At 44.3% G+C, this 18,903-nt stretch overlaps 1 protein-coding gene across 1 annotated transcript in view; it reads right to left on the minus strand.

Moving 5' to 3' along the window:
- Nucleotides 1–18,903, minus strand: part of Ehd4 (EH domain containing 4) — a 67,703-nt gene that overhangs the window by 25,686 nt on the left and 23,114 nt on the right. Inside the window, exon 3 of the mRNA XM_021152948.2 lies at nucleotides 13,965–14,062. Coding sequence (XP_021008607.1) covers nucleotides 13,965–14,062 — 98 coding nt within the window. The remainder of the gene's footprint in view (nucleotides 1–13,964; nucleotides 14,063–18,903) is intronic.

Consider the following 18,903-nt stretch of genomic DNA (forward strand, 5'->3'; position numbering starts at 1 on the left):
TAACACTGAGATTCTGGGTCTAACCATATCTCTATATAATAAGCAGTGGCCACCATGCCCATTACTCACCACTAAGCTAAATGGCTTATATAGGTTTCCTCCTTTATCTCCAGGACTCTGTGCTGTGCTGTGAGCTCAGGTCAGCCTCTTCCAGATCCTTGCTTGCCTTCATCACAGGACCTGCACCCCAGGTGCCAGATCAGCCCTGTTATCCTCAGCTCTTCACACCCACAGGTTTGTCTGGATGGCAGAGGAGCCAACACATGTGACAGTGAACTCTGAAGTTAATCTTTCTCTGTGCTTCATGGCTACTGAGAATAGCTAACATTTACAGAGTACCTATGCATTTACTTGGACTATCTGATAAAGTTTTTCTTTCCTAGAAAGAAGGCTTGAAGCAGCAAAGTATCTTGCCAGTCTGTGACAGGGCCTGGGAAGTGGAAAGCTGCTCCAGGAGGCACTTCTCAGAATCAGCCTCTCTATATCTAACAACCTGCATTTGTAGTCATCTCACCCACCACAGGGTTCCCCACCCCTCATGAGGAGGACAGAGACTATTGTGGAAGGTTTTTGCTTTTTCACATGTAACAGTAGGATTGAGGCAATCTGAAAAGAAAGGCCCCATTATACTAGGGGAGGCTATTAAACATTTGAAAGTACAAATGTGAAAAAAAAATCTTTAAATTCATTAGAGGTTTGTAAAAACCTTCCCTTGGGAGATCTGAAATGCTTAGAGGGCACTGGGCACTCCACATAGAGTGGCAGAGAACAGAAGCTTCAGACCATGACTTCTTCCCCCTGGTCACCTGGTGACCTCTGCGGGGTACACATCAAATTTCATGTGTGGTGAAAGGGTTCTAGGGGTCTGACCCAGAAGCAGTGGCCTAATGCTGTTCCCAAATCCTCCAAGTGGCACTCTCTTATGTCAGAATCCCTGAGAAGCTGCCTCTGGTCACCACCCAGGTTCCTCGAGCTGGGTACCAGGAGGCAGTGGCAACTGTGCCTTAGCCTGGAACTAATCACTTCAGTGTGCCATGTAATTGGGGAGCAGAGAGAACAGGGCTGGATATAAAAAGACACAGAAATATCCTGGTATCAAGCAAAGAGAAACACAATCTACAACAGAAATTGACCAGTAGTCTGCAGGAAAAATGTCCAGATGTTCATAATGGTAACAATTACCTCTGGGTAATCAAGAGGTTTAAAAGATAACCTTTCAATGGCTTCCTGTTATTCCCAAAGCAAGATTTATGCGCCTCTTCTCTAGGCCTTTGGCACATGCCTACAGACCCTCCTGGGCCGCCTCGTCCACTATGCCTGGCTACTCACCAGTGCACCATAGACTCCGAGCTTTTACCAAATGCAGCATCTTCTCCTGAAGAGCCTCTCTCAACTCTGTTAGGCAAACTCCATTCTTTTTTGGTGGTGGCTCTAGGGATTCTACCTGTAAGTGTAATACATCCCTGGCCTTTCCTACCATTCTCTATGTCCAGTCTATATGTCTCCTCAGAGACCACCCTGCCTAGACAACCATAGTAGGAATACCACTGGCTATGGTATACCAAGACTTTGTTTTTTAAGCTTGTGTTTCAACTTGCATTTGTTCTGTATTTTGACTCATCCTCGATCTCCAGAGTGTCTGTTCTACAGAGTCAGCCAAACAACTGTCTTACTACTGTGAAAACTAAAGCAATGGGCATGCGCAAAAGGCACTGAAGAGCACGCCCAGGAACGCCTGGCACCAGGTGGAGTGCGACAACCAATGTCGGAAGATCTCCTTCCCCTCCTTTCTACTGCCTCTGATGATGAGAACTGCAGGGTGGTATGCAGGGTTTTTTGAAGATTACCATAAAAATCTCTGAAAAAAAATAGGATTTAATTAGTATCTGGAGAGTGTTTTAGTTAAGAGTTTCTATTGCTCTGATAAAACCCCAGGACCAAAAGCAACCTGGGGAGGAACGGGTTTACCTTATCTTACAGTTCTACATCACTGTCATTATCAAAGGAAGTCTGGGCAGGAACTCAAACAGGGCAGGAACCTCGAGGCAGGAGGTGATGCAGAGGCCATGGAGTAGTGCTCCTTACTGGCTTGTTCTGCCTGTTTTCTTAGCATCAAAGGGCACCTGCCAAGGGTAGTTGAGCTGGGCTTCCCTACCTACAGGAATCTTACAGAGGCATTTCCTTAAATGAGATTCCTTCTTCCCAGGTGACCCTAGCTTGTGTTAAGTTGATAAAAACTCCCCAGCACAAAGAGGAAAGCATCAATTATATTGCTTTCCAAGGCTGCCTTCTCAAGGGTGAGACTGGTGGACTGCACTGTCCCGATTTATGATTATCAGTTGTTCCCTTCATAAACTAAGAAAAATGTCTGCCTCGCCATCAATGTGTGTGTGTGTGTGTGTGTGTGTGTTGTTTTTCAAGTAAAAGTCTAGACTTTAAGTTTGGGGGGAAAAAAAGCAATCATTCTCCATGATCAATTATGTATTTAAAATGTTAGTAAAATCTCTGCCAGGGCCTGGCAAATGCTGTTCTGAGTCACAGTGGTGATATGTGTTCACATTCACATCAGAAGCAGCAAAGAACGCTAGTGATGTGGAATTTCCCGTGGCATCGGTGGAAAGGAGACAAAAATGTGTTTGTCAGCAAACTTCTCCAAAGCAAAAAGAAATCAGGATTTCCTGTTGGAGGCTTGTGTGGCAGGTGATGTCTAGCATCTCCTGGCCCTAGCTGACTGGCCTTCGCACAAGCCAGAAAGTCGGATCTGACAACAAATCATCAGGGGTCAGCCTAAGCTATGGGGGCTGACACTTGTCCCTTAACGCTAAATCCAAAGTTTAGAGGTCACTACACTCAACTCTAAATGTATGGAATGGCTTCATGATCTGAGTGTGTAGACACACATTCTACAGGGTTCTCTACCATGCCACCACCCACTTCTTAATTCTCACTATACCAAGTAACCAAGTCTCCTGCCATGTGTGTGCCCACTGGCTATGTTCCAGCACACACATCGCTCCCCCACCTTCCCAAAGCCCCCGGTTCCCACATTTTAGTTCCCATCCTCTTTTTGTAGTCTAGAAGAAATAATCGTAAGGGCATCCGAGGTTATTGTCCCTTGCCTGCACTCCAGACAGATGCTCTGGTAAGAGTTTCATATCAACATGGCCCTTTATCTTCACTCAGGTCTGTTTATAATAACTGTGCTGCAAGCTTGCCTGTTTATCCTGTTGCTAAGAAAAGAGAGTCCCCTAGGGCAGACTAATAGATCAATAGATTACAACTGGAGTCCCAAGATGAACTCTCACATCTATAGATGATGATGCTGAGAAAGGATCTTACTATGGAGTGCACACTAGCCTGGAACTGTCTACACAGCCCAGACTGACTCTGAACTTCTGATCCTTTTACCCACTAAGTGCTAGGATTACAGGAATCCATCACTGTGCTTGGTGAACTAAGTTCTGAAACAAGGCAACAAGACAATTTGATGGGGAAAATAACTATCTTTCAACAAATGGTGCAGGGACAGCAGGATTTCCATACACACACGAAAGAAGCTTTACCCCTGATCCACACCATATAAAACAATTAGGTTAAAGTATTGATGATTTCATGTAACAGCTTAATCTATAAAACTACTAAGAAAATATAAAAGCAAAATGTATGCAGTCCAGGCTGTAGCCAAGGATGACCTTAAGCATCCTCCTTCCATCTCCTAAGTGCTGGGATTCCAGGCATGCACCACTATCCCTGGCTTTATGAGCATATCTTCATGATCTTGATTGGCCTTCTCAGATTAAGATGCCAAAGCACAACAAGAAGGTAAGATGAACTGAAATGAAAATATCTATATCTTAGAAGATATAAATGAGAAGAAAGTGAAGACACAGTGTAAAAAATATTTGTAAATTATATATCTGACTAGACTATACATATATAAAGAGTTATTGCAATTTAAACTGTAAAAGTAGGGGCCAGGCAGTGGTGGCACACATCTTTCATGCCAGCACTTGGGAGGCAGAGGCAGGCAGATTTCTGAGTTTGAGGCCAGTATGGTCTACAGAGTGAGTTCCAGGACAGCCAGGGCTACAGAGAGAAATCCTGTCTTGAAAAAACAAAAACAAACAACCCCCCCCCCCAAAAAAAAAAACAATATAAGTAGGCCCAATTAAAAAGAATAGGCAGCCGGGCGTGGTGGCGCACGCCTTTAATCCCAGCACTTGGGAGGCAGAGGCAGGTGGATTTCTGAGTTCGAGGCCAGCCTGGTCTACAAAGTGAGTTCCAGGACAGCCAGGGCTTTACAGAGAAACCCTGTCTCGAAAAAAACAAAACAAAAAAAAATAAATAAAAATAAAATAAAAATAAAAAGAATAGGCAAAGAATCCATGTGGACATTTCTCTGAAGATATGCAGTTGGTCAAGAAGCTGTTCATTATCATCAACTGGCAGGGAAATGCAGATAAAACCCACAATGAGATCCTGCTTCATAACCACCAGGAGAGCTAGGATCAACAGACACTCAGGGCTGAGAGTGTAGCTCATTGGTAATGAGTTCCCCAGCTACCACAGCTAGAGGACTGAGAGTCCAAATGTTGATGAGGATATAGACTCCTCATTATTTTGATGGATTATGAAATGGTATAGCTGCTTTAGAAAAAAGGTTCAGTAGCTCTTCAAAGGTTAAATATTAGTCAGACCAACTTGTGATACTCTGCTTTAATCCCAGCACTTGAAGGAGAAGAGTCAGGTGGATTTCTGTAAAGTAGAGGTTAGCATGGTCTACTTAGCAAGTTAGAGGCTGACTAAGACTACATACATAGTGAGACCCAGTCTAAAAGGGGGTGGGGCTCCGAGGTTAAGATCACTTGCTGCTCTTTCAGAGGATGCGGCTTCTGTTCCTAGCTCGCTCACATATGATATCATATATACACATATGCAGGTAAACACTCTCACACATGAAAATAAGTAAATCTTAAAAAAAATTGAAGGTTAAATATACAATTGTAGTCCAATCTAGCAATTTTACATGACAACTCATGTCCTCACAAAAATTACACATGAACACTCACAGGACACTCACAACAGCCAAAACATTACAAAATTCAAACATCTATCAGCTGATGAATGAATGAAGTGTGGTATAACCATATGACTGAAAATCTTGTCACCATAAAAGAGAACAAGTCTTTTTTTTTTTTTAAAGATTTATTTATTTATTATATGTAAGTACACTGTAGCTATCTTCAGACACTCCAGAAGAGGGAGTCAGATCAGATGGTTGTGAGCCACCATGTGGTTGCTGGGATTTGAACTCCGGACCTTTGGAAGAGCAGTTGGGTGCTCTTACCCACTGAGCCATCTCACCAGCCCGAGAGCAAGTCTTAATAAGCCTTGCGAACATGACTGATGTTAAACACAGACACTTCCTAGGTGGTCCAACTGATAAGAAATATACAGGCAAGCAAATCCAAAGAGGCAAAGAGCAGGTCAGTGACCACCTAACTGCAGCTGAGGGACAACCAGTATGACCAGTAAGGGTATGTTTTTTTCTGGGGTGATAAGTGTTCTAAACTTGATTGTGGTGATGGCTGAAACAATTCTAAATAAAAGAAAACCAATAAATTACTTCTTAAGACAAGAAAGAAGATACAATGCCCCTAAAGGGAAGAGGAACCCTTTTCTTAGCAGCTTTGCGTAGTACTTAATCTTGGCTCTCTGCTGGGTGCACTTTTTAATTATAGCTCCTGTAGTGAGAGGTACCAATGAGGTTCAGCCCTATGTGCACTTGCATCTGTGGAGTGTGTGCACTCTGTGCAGGGCCTTTCTGAGCCATCTCTCCAGCCCTGCTTGAGACACATCTCACTATAGTCCAGGCTGGCCTGGAACTCACAGAGAAGCACCTGCCTCCCAAGAGCTGGGATTAAAGGTGACACTACCACACCTGGGAATTTTTTTTTAAAGAAAATTTCAAAATATAGCCCATATTGTACATTGGGAATTACAGGCCTACATCATGACTCTCTGCTCTGTTTTCTGTCCTTCCTGTCCTCTCTTCTCGCTCCCTTCCTTCCTTTCCTTTTTTCATGGCTTTTTTTTAAACTTATTTATTTATGTAATGTGTGCGTGCATGGGAGTATGTATGTGTACTATGTGTGTGCAGGGCCAGGAAGGTCAGAAGAGGGCATCAGATCCTTTGGAACTGGAGTTACAGGTGGTTGTGAACCATAATATGGGTGCTGGGGACCAAACCCCGGTCTTGTGCAAAAACAGTAAATGCACTCCACCTCAGCCATCTCTCTAGTCCCATCTTCCTGGATTTTTGAGGCAGAGTCTTCCACAGCCCAGGTTGGCCTCAAAGTAGAGATGTAGCTCAGGCTGACCTTGAACTCCTGACCATCCTACCTCTACCTCCTAAGTACTGGTCAAATAGGCATGTACTCAGCTTTTACTATCTACTTTCTATGCATTAACAACAATCCTATGTTATTGGTATTATTCTATGCTACAAAGCAAGCAACTGTGCTCCCAAGGCCATACCACTCACTGGTGAATAGCTGAGCTGAATTTGAATCCAAGATTTTTAATTCCCTCTGTGTTCCTCCTTCTTTCTTATATTGTTCTGGATAGTTTTTTGTCAACTTGATATGAACTAGGGTCATCTGGGAAGAGGAAACTTTTGTTGAGAAAATACCCCCATCAGAGTGGCCTGTGGGCAATCCCATAGGGCATTTTCTTGAATGTGGGAGGACCTAGTGTACTGTGGGTGATGCCACCCCGTCAGCTGGTCCTGGGTTAGTTTAAAGGTAGGTTAAACAAGCCAGTAAGCAGGACTGCTCAATGTCCTCTGCATCAACTCCCGCTTTGAGTTCCTACCTTGGCTTTCCTTGATAACAAACTGTTACTGGGACATGTAACCCAAATAAACCCTTTCTTCCCCAAGTTGATTTTGGTCATGTTCTTTATCACAGCAATAAAAAGCAAACTAAGATATAATGGTGCTGACTCTAGGAACTTTAATCCTTGATTGAACCAAAGTAAATAATTTGATTCTAAGTTTACATTGATTATTACAAAAATGATCTCAGAACAAAATGAATATGTAATATTTTAAATCAGCAAATGAATATATGACATTTGAACATTTTCAAGTAATTTCTTTTGATTTTATTTATATGTATGCACACATGTATACAGGTACCTGCAGAGGTCACAAGAGGGTGTCAAATTCCCTGGAGCTGGAAGTACAGGCAGTTGTGAGCTGTGAGACCTGAGTGCTGGGAACAAAGCTTAGGTCTTGTCACGAGCTTTAGACTATCCTCTAAACCCTACGTGGGTCAGATCTGACTCACTCGGGTAGCCAAAACATGTAGTCTTGACCTGTCCCAATTCTGCAGGACCAGCTCCTTCTCAGGACTTAGGTCTTGGCTAAACAGTTATCTTCATAGATACCTGCACAAACCCAAGTGTACCAGCCCACCTCACTGGCTCCTCATCGAGCATAACGTCTCATATCACCTCCTCAGTACTCAATATCTTATCAGTGAATAATTTACCTGTTTTCTTTTTGTCTGTCTCACTGTAACATAAATTCCACTAGGGCATGATTGTGTCCACCTTGTTTGCTCAGTTAAGTATTTGTTGAATGAAACCCTGTAGTGAGCTCATACTCTTTAACTCGGGCCTGACCCCCACAGCCCTGCATTACACTGTCCACATCTGCTCTGTCCTGACGTCAGCTGAGCCAAGACCACGGCAGCAAAGAAGCTTAGGTTATACACCTCGCTCCAGGCCTTTTAGTCTTCTGGGAAAGACTCATTCGCCTTTTCATATGCTTGTATTTTTCCCTTAAATCCTTCTCCTTCCCAAAACCTAAAAGGGGAAGTCACTCTTATCTGGTTATCTCTAAATGTTCTCTCTCTTTTCCTGGGCAGCCATCAAAATCCGGTCTTTTGTATTTAAAGTTCAAAAAAACTTGTCAAGCAGGTATGCCTGTACTTCCCTGATTACGGTCTGTTTTTGTCTTTTCTATTTTTTTTCCTTTTTGCGCCCTTATTAATCACAGCTTGGACTTCCATGGCGTTTCCTAGCCCCGGCAATTCTTTTGTGATATTAAGTTTGAGGACCTCAAGTTTGTGGGCAGTCTCTTGGAACTGCCTGTTCACAGGGTCTGCCACTATTCAGGTGCCAAACTCAAAGGTATCTGTTTGTGAATGTGCAGACGCTAATGAATGGTTCTGAAGTTCTGCTGTCACAGAAAGGCAGTTAACTCCTCCCTGTCTAAAATACTACCACCGTGTTGCTTTTATTAGCAGGGCATTTTATACCCCCCAACCCCCACCCCGCTTTCATCTTGCCAGTTCTAGTAGTCACTGGTTTTAATGAACAGACTGGGAATAGCAGATCCAAGGCTTTCTTCAAGGCAGAACTTCAGTTTTCATTTGCTGAGGTATGAGCCCTGGGAGAGCAAGTAGATTTGATACAAGACTTAAGCCAAGAGGTTGTTTTCCCCTTCAGACTTCTTTGCATTTTTGTTGCTGCGGCTGTTTTGTTTCATTCTGTTTTGAGAAAAGGTCTCCTTCTGTAGCCCAGGCTTGCCTGCCTCAAACTCTTGCTTTCTGAGTGCTGGGGTGTGGGCCACCATGTCTAGTCAAAGGTTTAACTTCACTTGCTTTGTTGTTTGAGACAGGGTCTCACTCTGTAGCCCAGGCTGGCTTCAAACTTACTATGTATCCTATGCTACCCTCAAACTTGTTAAACCTGCCTCAGTTTACCAAGTACTGGAATAACACACAAGCCACCATGTCTGTCTTGTTTTTTTTTTTTAAGATGGGAAGAACTCTTCTATTTCTGTCGCCATAATCAGTCTTTAGCGGCTACACAAGCTCGGTCTCAGGAATCCACAGGAATAGTTATACACAGTTAAACCAGCACTTCAATGCCCCTGTGCTACAGACACGGCTGAGGGCACTGGCTGCCATGTTACATTTTTCCTGCTTTGCTCACACACAGATACTATGGTTGGAGCTAGACTTGAAGAGGTTTGTCCCAAATAGCGGGAACACACTGGTCTTCTTACTGAGTCTAGAAATGAACCCTAGCTGATGTTTAGGTTCTGCATGGACTAAACAGTAGTCTAGGAAGCAAGCAATCTGAGAACCAGAAGGATAACAGACTGGGAATAAAAACAAGGCCGCGCATGTAGATAAATGTGTTCTTTTGTCTCAACACATTATGTTAAGAATCTGAGCGCTCTCATCAGAGCAAAGAAGCTGCCAAAGAGTGAACTGGGTCAGAATTTACCCACCCATTTCAGAAAAATAATTTGGAAAAAAATCTGAGTAATTTACCACACAGTCTTTTATTGGCAAGAACATTTGTGGGACTTATATGTAGCTGCTACTTGATCTCAATGAAATTATAAATATATCAGAGTGTTTTTATTCCTGATTGATAAGTATTCAATCCTTCATACTATCCAAGGAAAGTATAATTCAGTCAATAAACCCAATTCTTTGTTCCTAAAGGTTTTTGCTATGATTAAACTAAAACACACCTAAAGGATCTCCATATGGAGTGGTATAAAATGGTTACTCCAAAACCAATGACCTAATTAGTCTCATCCATACATTCCTGTTGACTTACACTCCAATAGGAGGCAAGAGTACAATGTCCTGACTTCTAGGGTCATTGCTAGAGTCTGTCAGATTCTGCAGAGCTTTCTAACCTAAGAGTGGGTTGGGCACGATTTGCATCAACCCAACACTGTAAAATATAATCACTCAGAAACCTCATGTGTTTCTCCTCTCACTGTGACTGGCCTAGAGAAGAGGAATGGCTGTAAAACACTCACATTACTTTGCTAACCACAGTTCCCTTTCTACCTGGTACAGAACAAAGATACTGCTTACAATGCAATGAGAGGATTAGCATGGATGTGTAGAGCTATAGGCAAAGGGAGACACATAACTGAACCCCAAGTGCAACAGTACCTATTTCTGCTTTTACCACTAAAGTATCTGACTCCTTCCTGAATATATATAATGGGTACTAGGCTGCCTGGTCTCTAAATCTTTGGAGCCTGGTCCTCATTACTCTGAGCAATGTGCATGAGGGCTGCCAGTATGACACATGAAGCCAGCTCTCCATTCGGGTCCGTCCTGTCTAGTGTGTAGCAGGATAGCATAACACTCAACTGCCTGGCCATCTGCTTGGTCCCAAGCTAATGGCAGACACCGAGTTTGTAGGAGTGAGTCAGTAAATCTTCCTGGGGGTGCTCAGCAGTCAGCATTCACATACACTCCTCCTTCCACAGTTACCACTCCTTCCCAGCAGGCCCTCTGCAGACTCCCCACAGGCAGGAAAGTGGGCTGGCTTCTAAACATCTTAGGCTGTCAGCTAATGTTGGAAACAGGTACTCCTCTGAGCCTGATCTCCAAATGTGACCCCATCGGTGATTTTTACCATGCTCCTCAAGTCTCACACATCTGCCTGGCAGCTGGGAAAATTCTTATGACTGCTTTCAAGGATGTTTCCTAGAGGTGGGAGGGTGAGGAGTCTTTGGTTCCGTTTGTTCTTGGTTATGTTCAGGTTTAAATTAGATAAAAATCCTAAATGACTAGCAGTGTTTATAGTGACATACAGCAAGATCTATCGTGGCTGTTACATTATTACAAATACACACTTCAAGAGACTAAGTCACAGGCTTATCGAGTGTTAAACCGATCAATTGTAAACAGGGAAATGGAGAGTGAGGATGATACATCAGCACCCTTTCCTTTTATAGGCTTTGTAAGGGAGTCAGATATTCACCAATAAAGTCAGCATAGAATGTTTTTAATGCCCATGCAGTCACAGTTGGTAAGTACTGCATCAGCCAATGCTGACCTTAATTACTAGCAAAGGCAGGGCTCTGGTCTTAGCTGGACAGAAGGAAGGAACAACAGAAGGACAGTCTGAGCACATGTGAGATGTGTACAGTTGTTGAAGATGAAGCAGATTTAAGGCACTATATATTTTTTATAGTTAATACAGTGAGTATGTCAGTTGAGTGACTCTAGTCACCAACTATGTCCCCAACACCAAAAGGCTTGGAACCCTGGCTGTAGTCCACAGCACTGCTGTTTAGGTCACAAGGTCCTTTCCTACCAGTTGCTGTGTCCCTCAGAATGTCAGGGACCAGCTGGCAGGCTTGAGCCATATGTTCTATTTCTGTGCATAGGATGTGAGTGTGCACACAGTAAATCAGGCCAGGATGTGAGTCAGATCACGTCAAGTGTTGAAAGAAACTGATCTTCAAAGCGCACTAGAAGCATCGTACCAAGCTTCATGGCCACCATGAAGCAGCTATAGTTTGACAGACATGTAATTACTACACAAAAGAGAAACTGTAAGGTTATGGAAGGTGAGCATTGTCCAAAGGCTTGCCATTGGGGAAGAAAGGAAGATAACGTGGAAGCCACACTCTGGAAGTCCTAAAATTCTGTGGTAAAAAGATTTATTAGGGTCACATATTTCCCCAGAACACTTAAGCCAGACATGTAGAAGCGGTAACCTGGGGGCTGGTGAGATGGCTCAGTGGGTAAGAGCACCCGACTGCTCTTCCGAAGGTCCAAAGTTCAAATCCCAGCAACCACATGGTGGCTCACAACCACCCGTAATGAGATCAGACGCCCTCTTCTGGTGCGTCTGGGGACAGCTACAGTGTACTTATGTATGATAATAAATANACAGCTACAGTGTACTTATGTATGATAATAAATAAATCTTTGGGCCAGAGTAAGAAGGGACTGAGCAAGTGGGGCTGACCGGAGGGAGCAGAGGTCCTAAAATCCCCAACAACCACATGAAGGCTCACAACCATCTTTACAGCTACAGTGTGCTCATAAATAAATAAATCTTAAAAAAAAAAAAAAAAAAAAAGAAGCGGTAACCTGGGATAGCTCAGAAAAACTGTAAAAGTTGCTTTTTTCCTCTCTAAACAAAACATTTTACCAGCCTTTCAGATTAATGGTGTGTGTGCACTCAATCCCACAGGTGTGCGGACAAGCTCACGAATGTGGCAGTAAGAAGATAATGTTGGCTGTCATTTCTCAGGTGCTATCTACCTTGTTTCCTGAGCCAGGGTCTCACTGGCCTTAGACACATAGACCCTATCTCAAATGACACCAAAATCATCTCTGGGTACTGAGCTACAAAGATTCACAAAAACAAACAAAAAACCTGTAATGCTCTCTGTGAGAATGAGTGTTCATAGTATGACCACATTATTAGTAAAACAAAATGCATATGTTCTTTCATGTTTCCATGGAGACAAATATGGCAAAATATCAATTGCAGAACACGTGTTGATCGATGTATTTCTGTTAGAAATTATGTGTTTAAATATGTAGGAGGATCTGTTCTGACTGTGTATTTCTTTACACCCTTACTCGTTTGAATTCTTTACAATAGCTATTACTTTTTATAACAGAAAACAACAAGGATCTTCATGAGAGAAGACCAATGTAAGCCTGTTTTTTGTTTTTTGTTTTTTCGAGACAGGGTTTCTCTGTGTAGCCCTGGCTGTCCTGGAACTCACTCTGTAGACCAGACTGGCCTTGAACTCAGAAATTGGCCTGCCTCTGCTTCCCAAGTGCTGGGATTAAAGGCATGTGCCACCACGCCTGGCGTTATTTTTTTTTCTTAATCATCAAATTCTGTGAAGACTCAAGGTAGTTTATGACACTGTTAGTGTCCCTGCAAGAACGGTAAAGAACCACAGGATGAGCCTTGGGAAGGTCTTAGCTCAGGCAGACCCCACACTCTGGGAGTCCACAGAATGCCAAAGGCAGGAGGGACACTGGCCACAGAGGCCCTTTCAATGCTAGCAAACAGCTTGCCTGGACTGAACAACCGAACTGCTGCTTCCTGGACTGTGAAGAGTTCACTGTTGGTCACACTCATGGCTGACTCCAGACTGGCTGCCACTTAGGTTTGGCATGCCTGGTTTCCCTGGCATGCTGTGCAGAGGGCTGTGACGCTATTAGCAGGAAGTGACAGCAGCAGAGCACCTCAGAAGCATGGTTTCCTTCCGAGGGCAGTGTGGGAGTAGGTCTGCTTGCCCTGCCTCACAACTGTAACCTCAGGATCCAACCTGAACCCAGACTAGGCATTTCTCCTCAGTGTTGCTCTGTCCTAGGATCTGTCCCACAACCCTTTTTTCTGGAAGTGGAGCCAAAAGGCAGCACTATACCTGTGCCCAGGTCTGGAAACAGCCATGGTCTTGTCTGCTAAAGGCTAGAGGACCCATGTCATTGTCCAAGCACTTTCTGATTTTCTGATATACAGGCTCTTTCCACATCAGAATTTCCTGAGTAATTCTTACTCATCGTTCAGGTACTGGTTCAAATGTCACTGCCTCAGGGCTGCCTCAGGGGTGCCTCTTTCCATACTCTGCACCAGGCCAGGCTCCCTCATGCCTTGATAGTGGGCTGCAGTTCATGGTGTTTCACCCAATCCCGATTTAGTTCTATGACATGAAGGGTGTCTGCTTCATTTCTCCTTCCTCAAGGACAGGAACCATGCCTGCTTCTGCTGTGTTCCCATCCCATCACAGCATAGAGAGAGTCTGCCTAGTAAAAGCTTCCACAGGGCAAGATGATTCAGGGGCTCCTGGGGTAAAATCCACACCAGTGAGAGGATTATCATGTGTCTAGGTAAACAGTTACCAAGAAACAGTTACCAAGTAACCCTCTTGAATGCTGGAGATTTACCTGAGCTGGGTACTAGCTAAAATAGCAGAATCTATGATACCTCTTCACTTGCTTCTTGGGGCTTCTTTGGCTGCCTAGGATACTGTGGGAGGCCCTGGGCTGTGACTGTCCTGGAGGAAGGAAAGAATGGGAAGGGAGTAAAAATGCTCCGCTCATAGTTGAGGGGCCTCAGACAGCTCTGGAAAGGGTGGGAGGAGCAGCTGGAGCACTGACCTCGGCTTATGCGCTGCTTCTCCCCAGACAGAATGCCGGGACTGTCGATGATGCTGATGCTCTTCAGAACTTGGTTGGGCAGCTGTGAGCACATGAATCTGGAAGAGACAGAACAAAGTTGGGACTAGAAACTGGACCTTTCAGAAGCTCTCTACTCACTGATGTCTATAAAAAGAAGCTAGACAGAGGCTAAAGATGCCTATGAAGTGGACTGTAAAGCAGGGGCTTGGAGGAAACTAAAGGTAACTTCACTGGGGTCACAGAACAAATGCCATTCCACATACAGGTGTGGAAGATGGGCTGCAACCCATTTCTTCCTGCCATTTGATCCCTTAGTGTTAACTGTGGTTTATTTATCAAACACTTGGGTGGTTTACAAATACTACCTACTTTGATCCCTAAATTAACATCCTTCTATGAATCTCACAAAGGTTAAGTAGCTGAGACATTCACAGTTGAGCCTTAAACTCAGTCTGATTCCTACCCCCATGTGCCTCCTGTTCCCACCTCCTTGTCCAAGCATCCTAAGTTTCTGCTGCCTCCTTCAGGGTGCACTTCTCCTAAGCTAGAATATCTGAGTTTGTCCTATCCTACTGCTCTGTGACAGCTAGATGTCCAGGGTTGGTGTCCCTTTCTGATGCCCCAATGACCCAGCATGTAGTCCAAAGACGCTCTGCTTCAAGCTCAGCAAAGGTCAGGTACCTCTGGGTAATATCATCCTCAGATGCTGAGGAATCCTAAGGGAGCTCTGAGAATAGGTGAGGAGATGTGCTCAACAGAGGCTCTGACCATCTTCAAGCCTCTTTCCTGGTCTCTCTCACTTGTTACAACCTCTTCCTTCTGACCAGCCACTTCTTCCTTCTGACCAGGGTCCCTGTTGCTATGCTTTCAGTTATCTGCCCAAACAACTGGGAAGCAGAGTGGGATGGAAGGAAATTTTTGACTTGTGCCCTAGCAGACTTGGGCTTAGAATCTGTTCAGCCTTTGTCAATAATTTTCTGAGACCTTAGACAAAGGCCTTTCCCTGTGGAAACCTCAGTTTCCTTCTATGTAAAGGGAGACAACTAAACTGGATAGAATCTGCCCTGTCCTTGGGAGCTTTCCCATTGTGAGGCAATGAGTAATAGCAGGAAGTACCTTGTTACTTCCACCCCAGGCACTGAGCCTGGTTTGGATCTTTGTTGGGTCTGTGTATGCTTTAAGGGGGAAACAGAGTGCCTCTCCTCTTCCTGTTTTAAAAGTGCCTGACTTCTGTATCTGTGTGGGCAGAGGCTTGAAAACACTTGGGAACAGCTCAGTTCTTCCATTCAGTGGAAGTGGTGGGGATTACTCAGAAAGTAAGTATGCTGGGAATGCAAGACAAGGCACAAGGCAGACTCACAGCCCCCACAGCTGTGACCAGAGCTGCCATGGGCAGGGGAGGACACTCAGGCCCAAGGTGCCATCGCTGACACTCATGAGAACTGTCCTTTAAGAGGCTCAGGACTAGATAGTCACACATTCTTTTTTATACTTCCAAATCAGCCCAAGAGATGAAAGCAAGGTAACTCTGAAGCACGGAGCAGTTTTGACATCATGGGGTCTTGCAATAACGCTTGGCTGGCAGGAGACTACAAGCTAGTATCTCCCAAGTCAGATTAGTAGAACTCAGTGCACAAACTTAACCTCCATAACACCACAAATAAAGCCGAGCATATGTAAGAGAAACCTTTCATTCCTCTTCTTCTCTGGCCCCTGTCATGCCCCAAGTCCACCTGCACAGTCTGAGCAGAGCAGGACACACAGGAGCCACCAATCACTGCTTGTCAGGTTCTCAGAGAGAATCGCTCTCTAGAACTGGGGGAGGAACAGAGCTCTGAGCACAACTTGGTGGACACTGTGTCTTGTCAGTCTATCCGGAGACAGCTGGCAATGAAACATGCCATACCTTTGTAAAACTATTTACACAAACTGTTCCCACAGGAAGGGTGATGTTTCTACAAACCTCAAGCTCACACTCAGTATCAATTTTTCCAAAACACAAAATTCCTAGATTTTAGTGAGACGCTAACAGAGGGACTTACTATTCCTGCACTGCTCACTCCTGGAATGTACAGCAAGAACATGTCAGCAGGTCAGCTGTGTGAGCCACAGAGCAAAAGGCCTATTGTTGAGCTATCTCCCACAGCAGAAAGGACAACTGTCAAAAAAGGAGACTAGCAGGGCTCCAGGGGTACCGGAGAAGGGGCTGCTGAAGCCATGTGTAGGATTCTAACTCCATTCCATCAAAGAAACTGTATGAGGTGGGGCAGGGGCAGGAGGGCAGAGAGTACAAGCAGGCACTGGGTACTGAGGGTGCCACAGCAGCTATTGCAAGGTTAAGTCTACACATTTAGGCATGTTCCTAAAAGCACATTCTACTGTAATCAGGAACCCCTAAAGTTATCATGGCAATCGCCACTTAACCTTCCATCCTGAGAGAGGAAGGTGAAAGGCAAGATTTGTCATACCCCTCACAGGAGGACAGGTCAGGAGTTTTTGCTGGAACATTTCCAAGCAGAGATTTGCTGTCCCAAGATGGATTTCCTGATCTTTCCTGGAGTGACTAAATCAGCGCAGATACCTGGCCTCTATTTCACACAAAATGCTGATGTGCTGCAGAGATCTCAGACCTCTCTTGGTTTTCCCATAGGTCCCTCCCATCGACCTTATGAACTCTGTTTCCCAAGGTAAAAGAAGAAAACAATCAAGATCTCCACTGGACCCCAATGCCTGTTATCTCCATCTCCACGTTTAGGGAAAGTCAAGAGTAGCAAAGGGGCAGAGGTGATAGGCAGTAGCAAGAGAGGGCACCATAAGGTCTCATGCAGGGCGCGAGCTCTGCCTCACAGGAACACAGGCAGCAAGAGCATTAGGTTACTTAAAACTGCCCACAAAAGCTAAAATTCTAAGTTAATGATTAATATTTAAAAGATAAATTTGGGGGCTACAGAGATGGCTCAGTGGTTAAGAGCACTGACTCCTCTTCTAGAGGTCCTGAGTTCAACTCCCAGCAACCACATGGTGGATCACAACCATCTGTAATGGGATCTGATGCCATTTTCTGGTGTGTCTGAAGACAGTGACAGTGTACCCACATACATGAAATAAATAAATCAATTAAAAAAAAAAAGATAAATTTGGGCTGGTAAGATGGCTCAACAGATAAAGGTGCTTACAGCCATTTCTGATGACCTGAGTTCAATCCCCTAGACCTATATGATATTAAAAAGAGAACTGATTCCCATAGGTTGTTCTGTGACCTCCCCTCATTCACAGTAGCACACATTCCCTCTCCTGCCAAATAAATATATATTTTTTTCTTTCGAGACAGGGTTTCTCTGTATAGCCCTGGCTGTCCTGGAACTCACTTTGTAGACCAGGCTGGCCTCGAACTCAGAAATCCGCCTGCCTCTGCCTCCTGAGTGCTAGGATTAAAGATGTGCACCACCACCCCCGGCTCAAATAAATAATTATTTAAAAAAAAAAGAATTAGAAAACTAAATTTGTAGGCTGAGCATTGTGACTCATACCTGTTATCCAAACATCTGGGGGGTAGACTGGGGATAATCGGGAGACAGGATTATCTTCAGCTACATAGAGAATTTGAGGCTAGCCTGGGCTATATGTGACAACACCCTATCCCTACCCCTTAAAGCATAAAACAAACAAAAAAGCTAGACTTGTAAAATAACTGGGCAGCACCTCAGTACTGGTTTTGACTTTTCAATGGAACATCAAGGTTTACAGCAATGATGATAACACAACACCACTACTGACCAATCCCTGACTGCATGTCAGGTCTGCTTTACTTTATATTTATATGTTCATGAATTAAATCCTTACTACAATGGGAGAGGCCTTACAAAAGGGTAGACTGGGGCTTGGAAGGGTCCTAGTCTACTGGTGACAAGTGACAGAGCTGAGATGTAAGCTGGTAGGCCTGGGCGGATCTTAATACATGGCTACTACTGTCACCACACACATGGGAATTACTGCTGAGTTTCTTTATCACACTCAAGGTTACATCCTGAAACAAAGGACTGATGTGCCACTGCCCTGGGGCTTCCGTGTGCATACTCTAGCTACCTGTGTGGAGGGTTGGATAGCTGTGAACAAGACACAGATGTGTACTGTGAGCACTCTCCCTTCCATAGGTCTCTAGGCCTCTCTAAGCAACTCTACCAGGTTGGTCACTCAGCTCAAGTCAGAACAGTAAGGGAGGATGGAGCGGTTTCAAAATACCTCCTTTAATCTTACTTGCTTTATCAATAAATATATACACAAAGGTTACATGATGTAAGCAGAAAATCTACAAAAAACCAAGACAACTAAATTATCTCACAGCCCTGCTTTAAATGACTGATGTAACTTTCTAGTGCCAGGGAGACGTGACATTCACAATTAGGCTACATAAATGCCTCTCTCTCTTGACTGCCATGGAGGGAAGCCAGAAGCAATGTCACCTTAGAAGGATCTGCCCAAACCCAGAGAAAAGGGTGCATTTCCTAAATGCCAGAACCAAAATCATATAAGCAACTGTCAACCAGAAACAATGGCTTGGCATCGGAGAGATGGCTTGGTGGCTAAGAGCACTAGCTGCTCTGCCAAAGGACTCAGGTTTGAGTCCCAGAACCTGTAGGACAGCTACAACTGTTGCAGGGGATCTGAAGACCTCTTCTGGACTCTGCTGGTACCAGGCAGAAATGTGGCACACAAACACACATATAGGCAAAACATCCATACGCATAAAATAAAAATAAATCAAACAACAAACAAACAAACAGTTGGGCAGTGGTGGTGCATGCCTTTAAACCCAGTGACAGAGACAGAAAAGAGAGACTAAAGAAATTACTTTCTTGCCGAGCGTGGTGGCGCACGCCTTTAATCCCAGCACTTGGGAGGCAGAGGCAGGCGGATT

The sequence above is a fragment of the Mus caroli genome, chromosome 2 (genome assembly GCF_900094665.2).
Source record: "Mus caroli chromosome 2, CAROLI_EIJ_v1.1, whole genome shotgun sequence".
Lineage (NCBI taxonomy): Eukaryota > Metazoa > Chordata > Mammalia > Rodentia > Muridae > Mus > Mus caroli.